The following is an 11,370-nucleotide window of genomic DNA, read 5'->3' on the forward strand; positions in this document are numbered from 1 at the left end:
TGTGGAGCATAGACATTAACAATGAGTTAGGCTAAACACACTCCCTCCCTTGCTAACCATACACCCTCCCCCCTGAATTTTCATTTCCCATAACATTTGTAATTGACATATCAGTCCCTCTTATTTTTTTTTGTAATTCTCTCAAAATATCAAATAACAAACTATTAAGTTTAGTCTAGGTTAGCTCATTAATTAAAAACAATTAGTGTCTTATGTGATTATCAGTGTGTGTGTTTTTTGTCACATCATGAGAGCACCTATTTATCAAGATAAAAAAGAATTCTAAATATCGTCTTATTTATTAAAACAGAATACATTCATTAAAATAATACACTATTCTCTTGTTTTATAAAACCAAATTACATTAATCACAATAGTATACAACGTTTTTAGGAGAGAAGTATGATGTGGAGATGAAATTGAAGATGCACTATCTAGTGAAAGAAACATATTAACAAGTTAAAGACCAAGTGTTGTGGAGAGGTGGTGTGACATTTGCTATTTTTGATTCGCATTTATACTTGTTTTTGTATTGTAAATCCGACCCGTTTTAGCTTTCGGATTATTGGATATTAATAAGCAGTGAAGTTTCTGTTATAATCATGTTTCATAATTTTCATTTCGTTCCAAAGACTTTAACGGTGTTTAAAACGCTAATTTTGTGCTCAAAACAACCTAAAACAAACTACAGGGACTAAAATTGCCAAAAAATAGCGAAGTATGGCTGAGAATCGCACCTCACATTGGCCTCAGCACGCTGCGCAGCAACCACAGTGCGTTTCAACAAAAAAAAATAGTTTTTTAACGTTTTTTGGTTTGTTTAAGCTCGTTTAAGGCCCGAACTCGTGTTGTAATCATCCAAACCAACCAAGACTCAACCGATAATTATTGTCGAACCCTCCAACATGTTTTTATACCTGGTCATAATTTATTTAATTCAAAACCCATTTTTTAAATAAAGCATCAAAGTGTATCGGTTATCCATTAGATAATGGTTTTATCCAACCCCTCAAACCCTAATCTTTTCCTATAAATACCCACTCAATCTCAGCCATTCCACATGCTCATTTTCATCGTTTTCTTCTAAAGTGGTTAATCTTGCAAGTTGTTTTAGCTAGTTTTGCTTAAGTTTGACTTTAAAAATCAACAGAAGAAAATATTACCTTTCAATCCGTTTTGGGTATATATTTTTGATATTTCAGTTGTTCTAAGTTAATTTATGTTAAGAAAACCATTTTCATCTTTTTTTTAAAGGTTTTTGGACCTTCAAACATTTATTTTTGCATTTTAGGCCCGTTTGGCTCATTTTCGGAAAGTTTACTCGCTTAACTTTCTTGTTAGAGATTAGATTTGGAAATTTTACATTATTTTAGTTCTATGGTTTTGGACATGCAGTAACCGTCATTGGTCTCATACCGAGTCAAGGACTGAACCAAACCAAACACTCATTTAAACATTTTAATTAACTTTTATGCAACCATATTGCATGATACAAGCTAGATCTGAGTTTTCCTTTATATTTTAGTTCTATGGTATTGGTCATGTGGTAACCATCCTCGGTTTCATATCGAGTCAAGGATCGAACCATATCTAACATTTGTTTAAGCACTTTAATTAATTTTAAGCAACCATGTCGCATCAAACACTTTAGATCTGAGTTTTTCTTCATATTTTAGTCATTATATGGTTGATATGGAGGTATAAAACAAAACATGGCTTGAACCCAAGTTTCGAGTAAAAACCGAGTAAAACCAAACACTTGTTTAACAAGTTAGTTAATGTTCGAACCACCAAAAGTTCAACTTATCTTTTTGGTTATGTTTTATTTTATATTACTCTTGTTACTTAAGATTTTGGATGTGTTAGAACAAATATTGGCTTAAACCAAGTTTCGGGTAAAAACTGAGTAAAAGTCGAATTACTCGTCTTAACAAGCTAGTCGCGTTCGAACCACCAAAAATCTTTCCAAACCTTTTTAATTCATGTATCACTTTATATAACTTATGTTTCTAAGATAATGGTGTGTCGGAACCAAGCTTGGTTTCATACCGAGATCGGGCCGACTTATACTCGCTTAAACCCGAGTTTGGGAATTTAGTTGATAAAAATTCTCAAACTTGTTTAAGCTAATGATTTTATTGAAGTTATTCATATATTTAAAATGTTTGATAAGTTGGATGTGAATTTGCTACTTTATCAAGTCCTGAATCGACTAAACCGAACAAATCTTATTAGTCGGATCTTGATGCGTACATTAGCGGGATCGTGCACACTAGCACTAAACCAACTCCCCTATGTAAAACTTAACAAAGTTTGAGTAAAACTAAACATCAAAGGCCCACCCATTTCATGTTATGCTTACTTTATTTAACCCGCATTTTGTAAAATACAACTTAAACTCCTGAAAACCAAAGCCTTGTTTTTATGAACTTTTATACCATTTATATCTCATCTTCAATACTCATTATTAACTCAAGGTCTTTCAAGCTTGGACACGCATGTTAAACCATCTGCTCTCTTTCTTGAAGGATTATTATTATTATTTAAAGTTTTCTTTATCGATATTATTATTTTCCAAGTGAGTAATTTCATCCATGTTTTCGCTTTTATAATTTAGAGGTAGCTTGCATACTTACTTAAATCAAAATGATTTAAGGCTCGAACTCACAAACCGCAAACTCTAATTTATGTGTTAATTAGTATAATTGCTCGATTGTGTATTATATGCCTCATATGATTAATTATTAAATGTTTTTTGCTTTTGTTGGTTGCCTCATCCTCATCCTCATCCTCAATAAGTATGATCATACACTCCTTGTAATTTGGTACTTTTACCTGTTAGAAAGGAGCCTAATTTATTTATGATTTATATACCGCAACTGTTGTTATTATTTACGGTTTCACATAAAAGTTGTGGATTTTGCCTCATATTATATACACACAAGTCATGGAATTGCTCATCAACATTCGTGTTGACAAAATATGTTTTATACAACGTTACGTGTTTGATTATTGGTTGATTGAAGATTTGGAGATGTTAGTTTATTTTGTACCGTTAGGTTATTAATGAAATAAACTATTTATTTTATTGTACTTTGTTTATTTGTAATGAACATGTTGTGTTGTAATTAATGTTAAATGAAGTGAATGAATTGCTTAAATATTAACACTTTAATAGTATCGTGTGCACTGAAACAATCACGTTGCGTTTCGTCATGTTCCGCCGCTTTTGATCGGGGTGACACGTGGTGTGGCGTACTCCCTGCCACATTTTGGAACCCAGCATGAATGCTCTCAAAAGTAATTTATATGAAACATTTTTCTTTAGGAGACAACAAAGAATTAATAAATATATATTTGGTAACACTTTACACTCACAACTAAAGTGTCCAAAGTTAGCATAGACAATCACATATACATGGTAAAACCATCTTATCACATTCATTAGCTCCTATCTCAAATATATACAAAAACCCATAGCTTTTGGATACGTCTATTCTGTCGCTAAGAAGCATAGGTAAACGCAAACTAAAAGTTACTCCTAGAAACCCTCCCTACCTCGACACACACACACTTATGTTAGTTTGAATCTTTGAAAAAGGTTTCATTACTTGGCTATCAACCGCGTCGACACCCCATGAACCATGAAGTAGCTAAAATCATGGTGTTGTACATTCAATTGCTTTAGCCAACAACCTGCCACATTCAACAGCGAGACAGGCTTTTCTTGATCCTCGCCATTTCCACCTGAGATCCACACATCGCCTTGCATCTTGTAAGTTGCCATTCTAAATGCACGAAGATGGATTCCTTTATCTTCTTTCTTCTTGTTTGATAATTCATTTTGATATTCGTTGTCGGAGTTGTCCGTATCTGAATTCGCAAGTACTTTGTAAGCTTTTGTATAAAGATACGTTCCAAATAACAACAAAAATATAACGCAAGTGTGAGAAAAACACCTTGAAATGATGATGAGAGGGTATGGTAAGTGAGGAAACATGTGGACATATCCTTTATGGTCCTACGCATTGGAATATGATATATGGGGTACTTAGAATATATCAAATCAAAATCTATCACATGCTAAGCCACACTTAAAGTCTAAACTATGAATAACATGAAAAAATAATAGTCATTCATTTAACCTTAACCGAACAAACAAAAGAACATGAACACTAACTAAATTAACGGATCTTCTTGTCTGCATTCATTTGTTAGGAAATTGAACGTGTTCGTGTTTGTTTGTGGTTATTCGATAAGATAGTGAATGTAAATAAGTTAACATAAGCGAAGAAATAAACATGCACTTATTCCTTCGTTGGTTGATCAGCCAAGGCTTGGATCTAAAATTTAGTTGATCTAATGGGTTGTGTAGGATGGAATGATGGATTAGTGTTACTAATAACTGGTAAAAGAGTATGTAAATAAATATACAAGATAGAAGAAAATAAACAAGCGTAAATGAACAAACATAAATAAATGCACATGAATGGGAATTCAGGAATGTAATGAACGACCGAACATAATAATGTTCGGTCATTCGTTTATTTAAATGAACAAAAATATTTGTGCATTTTCTTTTATTTATTAATAAACGAATATAAACAAACTTCCTGTCCAACAGTTCACTTTACATCTGTACTTTCGGTTTGTTTATAGTTTTGCACTTAACATTAATTTGCTATATTATTGGAATACCTACCATGCAACTGCCATCCAACTAGCGGGTGAAAGATCGACGCTTCTTAAGGACATTAATCCATGTTATTTTTGAGAGAACATACAAATCTACAGGAAAACTTAAAATATATAAGAAAAGAGAATAATATACACACTTTTGCTATGTATACACATGCATTTACGAATGTCTATGTGAAAAGTGTGTACATACATATACGGGCATACATGCATGAAAGCACTTGTCCTTTGATTAGCGAAAAGTTGAGATTGTTTGTTCAAATGGAATGGAATAACAAGTGTACCTTGTCTAATAAAGGAACTCTTTCGTAAGGAGTTGATCTTTCAAAATACTGAAAGTAAAGGTAACTGAGTCAGTCATTAAAATACAAAGGGCTATCTTGGTCAAATACACCTTCATCCGATGAGCATCTGTCCCACCTCGACAGCTTCTCGCTCTCACTGTCATCACTGAAGGAATCACTAAATGAATCCTTTGTTTCTGAATCAGTCTCTTCCCTGCATACAAAGTATTACAGTGAAATGTAATTTTCATCCCAGAAGCTGTCTCTATATCTGTTTTGAAAATGGTAATATTATATCAAATATTTAGAAACATATTACCATCTATAATATTACGTGTACAAAAAAAATATTTGACATGTGCTTTTGCTTTTGAAGTTATAATCATGGATAAGTGCTTAATGTTCTCAATTTATAGTTATCTAAACATTACATATATCTGGAATTTTTAATATATATAAACATTAAATATATTTCGATATATTATTTTAGTTGTTATTGATAAGAAGGTTATAGAACTACTTTTGTCCAATGTGTGGTGGGGGGGGGGGGGGGTGATGGGCGGAAGCGATTAGCGAGTATACCTTTGTGAAATATTTGGGTTTCACCCGTTTAATCGGATAACCAAACTTTAAATAATATGATAAGTACAACTAAATCCGTAATCAAATAATAAAAAGATTTATATTAAAAAAAAACATATTCATTATTTCTACTAAACACAAATACAAAAAGAGTCTTGCTAAAAAAACATATATGAAAATACGAAAATCATTATAATAACCTTTTCTTTCTTTTCATAAATAATATATCTCATCTTCAAGACTCATTATTAACTCAAGGTCTTTCAAGCTTGGACACGCATGTTAAACCATCTGCTCTCTTTCTTGAAGGATTATTATTATTATTTAAAGTTTTCTTTATCGATATTATTGTTTTCCAAGTGAGTAATTTCATCCTTGTTTTCGCTTTTATACTTTAGAGGTAGCTTGCATACTTACTTAAATCAAATGATTTAAGACTCGAACTCACAAACCGCAAACTCTAATTTATGTGTTACTTAGTATAATTGCTCGATTGTGTATTATATGCCTCATATGATTAATTGTTAAATGTTTTTTGCTTTTGTTGATTGCCTCATCCTCATTCTCAATAAGTATGATCATACACTCCTTGTAATTTTGTACTTTTACCTATTAGAAATGAGCCTCATTTATTTATGATTTATATACCGCAATTGTTGTTATTATTTACGGTTTCACATAAGAGTTGTGGATTTTGCCTCATATTTTTTACACACAAGTTATTGAATTGCTCACCAACATTCATGTTGACAAATATGTTTTATGCAACGTTATGTGTTTGATTATTGTTTGATTGAAGATTTGGAGATGTTAGTTTATTTTGTACCGTTAGGTTATTAATGAAATAAACTATTTATTTTATTGTACTTTGTTTATTTGTAATGAACATGTTGTGTTGTAATTAATGTTAAATGAAGTGAATGAATTGCTTAAAATATTCACACTTTAATAGTATCGTGTGCACTGAAACAATCACGTTGCGTTTCGTCATGTTCCGCTGCTTTAGATCGGGGTGACACGTGGTGTGGCGTACTCCCTGCCACATTTTGGAACCCAGCATGAATGCTCTCAAAAGTAATTTATATGAAACATTTTTCTTTAGGAGACAACAAAGAATTAATAAATATATATTTGGTAACACTTTACACTCACAACTAAAGTGTCTAAGTTAGCATAGACAATCACATATACATGGTAAAACCATCTTATCACATTCATTAGCTCCTATCTCAAATATATACAAAAACCCATAGCTTTTGGATACGTCTATTCTGTCTCTAAGAAGCATAGGTAAACGCAAACTAAAAGTTACTCCTAGAAACCCTCTCTACCTCGACACACACACACTTATGTTACTTTGAATCTTTGAAAAAGGTTGCATTACTTGGCCATCAACCGCGTCGACACCCCATGAACCATGAAGTAGCTAAAATCATGGTGTTGTACATTCAATTGCTTTAGCCAACAACCTGCCACATTCAACAACAAGACAAGCTTTTCTTGATCCTCGCCATTTCCACCTGAGATCCACACATCGCCTTGCATCTTGTAAGTTGCCATTCCAAATGCACGAAGACGGATTCCTATCTCTTCTTTCTTCTTTTTTGATAATTCATTTTGATATTCGTTGTCGGAGTTGTTCGTATCTGAATTCACAAGTACTTTGTAAGCTTTTGTATAAAGATACATTCCAAATAACAACAAAAATATAACACAAGTGTGAGAAAAACACCTTGAAATGATGATGAAAGGGTATGGTAAGTGAGGAAACATGTGGACATATCCTTTATGGTCCTACGCATTGGAATATGATATATTGGGTACCTAGAATATATCAAATCAAAATCTACCACATGCTAAGCCACACTTTAAGTCTAAACTGTGCATAACATGAAAAAATAATAGTCATTCATTTAACCTTAACCGAACAAACAAAAGATCATGAACACTAACTAAATTAACGGATCTTCTTGTTTGCATTCATTTGTTAGGAAATTGAACGTGTTCGTGTTTGTTTGTGGTTATTCGATAAGATAATGAATGTAAATAAGTTTCTTATTCCTTAGTTGGTTGATCAGCCAAGGCTTGGATCTAAAATTTAGTTGATCTGATGGGTTGTGTAGGATGGAATGATGGATTAGTGTTACTAATAACTGGCAAAAGAGTATGTAAACAAATATACAAGATAGAAGAAAATAAACAAGCGTAAATGAACAAACATAAATAAATGCACATGAATGGGAATTCAGGAATGTAATGAACGATCGAACATAATGTGTGGTCATTCGTTTATTTAAATGAACAAAAAGATTTGTGCATTTTCTTTTATTTATTAATAAACGAACATAAACAAACTTCCTGTCCAACAGTTCTCTGTATATCTGTACTTTCGGTTTGTTTATAGTTTTGCACTTAACATTAATTTGCTATATTAGTGGAAGACCTACCATGCAACTGCCATCCAACTAGCGGGTGAAAGATCGACGCTTCTTAAGGACATTAATCCATGGTATTTTTGAGAGAACATACAAATCTACAGGAAAACTTAAAATATATAAGAAAAGAGAATAATATACACACTTTTGCTATGTATACACATGCGTTTATGAATGTGTATGTGAAAAGTGTGTACATACATATACAGGCATACATGCATGAAAGCACTTGTCCTTTGATTAGCGAAAAGTTGAGATTGTTTGTTCAAATGGAATGGAATAACAAGTGTACCTTGTCTAATAAAGGAACTCTTTCGTAAGGAGTTGATCTTTCAAAATACTGAAAGTAAAGGTAACCGAGTCGGTCATTAAAATACAAAGGGCTATCTTGGTCAAATACACCTTCATCCGATGAGCATCTGTCCCACCTCGATAGCTTCTCGCTCTCACTGTCATCACTGAAGGAATCACTAAATGAATCCTTTGTTTCTGAATCAGTCTCTTCCCTGCATACAAAGTATTACTGTGAATTGTAATTTTCATCCCAGAAGCTGTCTCTATATCTGTTTTGAAAATGGTAATATTATATCAAATATTTAGAAACATATTACCATCTATAATATTACATGTACGAAAAAAATATTTGACAGGTGTTTTTGCTTTTGAAGTTATAATCATGGATAAGTGTTTAATGTTCTCAATTTATAGTTGTCTAAACATTACATATATTTCGAATTTTTGATACATATAAACATTAAATATTTCGATATATTATTTTAGTTGTTATTGATAAGAAGGTTATCGAGGTACTTTTGTTCAATGTGTGTTGGGGGGGCGGGGGTGATGGGCGGAAGCGAGTAGCGAGTATACTTTTGTGAAATATTTGGGTTTCACCCGTTTAATCGGATAACCAAACTTTAAATAATATGATAAGTACAACTAAAACCATAATCAAATAATAAAAAGATTTATATTTCAAAAAAAAAAACATATTCACTATTTCTACTAAACACAAATACAAAAAGAGTCTTGCTAAAAAAATATATATGAAAATACGAAAATCATTATAATAACCTTTTCTTTCTTTTCATAAATAATTTTCAGATCGAAATTTGAATATTTTCAAATGTTATGCAATCAAGCATTTGCTATTTATTAAAAACTATATTTATTTAATTAAATGGGTAAGACTCAAGAGATAACATAATCATGACACTTTAAAGTTAAATAATAAAATTTATTGCTTCAGTCGGCCGGAAAAGTAAACAACTAACAAGGAATATGCTTTCCACCTACAATCACATTATCCGTTAAACTTAAATAAAAACAAAATCACTAGATCGACCAAATGCAATAATTACATAAAGGTCCTAAAATAAATTCTACTTTCTCCTTTCACCCTTAGGCTAAAGTTTGTTTGCATTACTAGCCCAAATTACTTTCCTTTTAAGAAACTTTGAAAAACTGTGAGCCCAAACAACCCCCCAATTTTCATGAATCCAAACAAAACTAATAACTTTCTTTTCCCCATATTTATTACCTTACAATATTCAGGCAAGTTGTATGCTTAAATCAATTTTAAGCAAAAGCAACTTTTCCATATTTAATACCTTACAATATTTAGGCAAGTTTATATTAACCAATTTTAAGCAAAAGCCATGATAATCTTGTACTAGAAAAACATCGTACACTACTAAGGCAAGTTTTAACCAATAACTATCCTATATATATATTATATCCTATATATATCGTAGTTTAAGTAATAAGTACGATACTTTAAAATTAATTTCTTTATGAGTTTTCACAATACTTTTAAGCACAAATTTCAAATTTCACAATATTTTTAAGCACAAATTTCAAATTTTGTGTGGTAAGTTTTTGCTCCTTTTTGCAAACTAATATTAACCACAACTTTATAACCATAAATAAAAATACCTTTAAATTTAAAACACAGAATTCTTTTATATTATTATTGTAGTTGCACAAAATTTATTTAAATTCTATAAAAGAAAAAAGTATCAAATATTAATAAACAATTTAAGAACAAAATGTGCAATAATGAATTAGTATTTTTGGAATGATTTGTGAAGAACACCAATACCTCAAATAGTTCAAAGTTGAACTGCTTGTAAAGATTTGAATGGCAGATAAGTACGGAACATAATACTGGATAACTGTCTCATCTTCTCCGGTGCCGACGTTCACCGGAACTCCGGCGCCGTAAGCACTCCATTCATCAAAACGGTTCCAAACATCACTCAACGTGAAGAACTCAACTTTCTCGGCTTGCGATGGATGCCATAGCCGATTAAGCTTCAAGACCTCACTCTATATCAAAATTCATCATAATTTCTCCAATCAAACTAAGGGTGTAAGTAAGCCGAGCCTGAATAGGCTCGTTTTGACTTATGATAGCTAGAATAAAAGAACTTTTGTTGTGGCTTGGACTCGGCTCGAGCTCAAAAAGTTTCTTTTTTATTTTTAAACATACAAACAAAACTGAAAACATAAACTCAAAAAATGAAAAAGGGGGGGGGGGGGGGGTGGTGTCAAAACCTATTGATCTCTCGGCTTGTTTGCACCCCTCATTCTACATAAAATTATGAAAATATAATTAAATTTGTACCTTGGAGAGGAATCGTGATGGTACAACCGGGGTTGTAGAGTCCAGGAATGATTCAAGGTTTGATGATTGCATTTGTGGCCGGAGAAAGATTCAGATTCAGGTGGGAATTGGGAAAGAAAAAAGGCCTGAACTGGAACCAGATGGGAAGAAAAGAAGCTGTTTGAATATATGGAGAACAAAAAAGAATTAAGATAGCGGTCCAATGTGAATCAACGAAAGACTCATGTTTTGGTTTGTTTGGAATTGCATAGATATAGATATATCATATATATGTGTACTTATATACACGTGGGTCTAGTGTAAGAATAAATTTATATTTTTATATATGATTATCATTATATATATCTATATATTATAATAAAAGAAAATAATTAAGGACAAATGTCATTTGAAAATTCATTTCTAGCCTAAATTTCCTGCTCAAACTATTCTGCTATATTAAATAAAAATATATATATATATGTCAGCATAATTAAAACATATCAATCCTCCATTTAATCAAACAACTAATTATCTAAATTATAGAGATTAAAAGATGCGTGTATTTATTTCAATATAATTAAAATATTTATATCTTTAATAAAATCAAATCCATCTTTTTTTTAGAAAAAACATCATATATACTTTTAAGTGTAGGAGATAATGTGGTAAAATTTGATAAACAATATTTATAGGTCAAAAATGATACAGACAAGAAAAACTTATGAAATAATAACAATTTTAATTTTCACATATTCATTCAATC

At 31.6% G+C, this 11,370-nt stretch overlaps 1 protein-coding gene and 1 pseudogene across 1 annotated transcript; both read right to left on the reverse strand.

Moving 5' to 3' along the window:
* Window positions 1-3,607: 3,607 nt before the first annotated feature.
* Window positions 3,608-6,193, reverse strand: LOC143539829 (uncharacterized; annotated as a pseudogene).
* Window positions 6,194-6,906: 713 nt separating this feature from the next.
* LOC143539839 (uncharacterized) lies at window positions 6,907-10,697 on the reverse strand. Its single transcript, XM_077033040.1, has 6 exons — window positions 10,626-10,697; window positions 10,101-10,327; window positions 8,292-8,505; window positions 8,012-8,097; window positions 7,297-7,388; window positions 6,907-7,210 (listed from the first exon to the last, which is right to left on the reverse strand). The coding sequence occupies exons 1-6, from the start codon at window positions 10,695-10,697 to the stop codon at window positions 6,945-6,947; spliced, it is 957 nt and encodes a 318-aa protein (XP_076889155.1). The 3' UTR covers window positions 6,907-6,944.
* Window positions 10,698-11,370: the final 673 nt, after the last annotated feature.

This window comes from Bidens hawaiensis, unplaced genomic scaffold (assembly GCF_021521415.1).
Source record: "Bidens hawaiensis isolate Kalapana, Puna unplaced genomic scaffold, B.hawaiensis_p1.1 tig00012058_1, whole genome shotgun sequence".
NCBI lineage: Eukaryota > Viridiplantae > Streptophyta > Magnoliopsida > Asterales > Asteraceae > Bidens > Bidens hawaiensis.

Coding starts and splice junctions, on each gene's coding strand:
- LOC143539839 (XM_077033040.1), bottom strand. CDS start 10,697: ATGCAATCATCAAACCTTGAATCATTCCTGGACTCTACAACCCCGGTT. Junction 8,506..10,100: donor TCAACTTTGAACTATTTGAG/GTATTGGTGTTC, acceptor CTTTGTATGCAG/GGAAGAGACTGATTCAGAAA. Junction 7,211..7,296: donor CCTTTCATCATCATTTCAAG/GTGTTTTTCTCA, acceptor TTGTGAATTCAG/ATACGAACAACTCCGACAAC.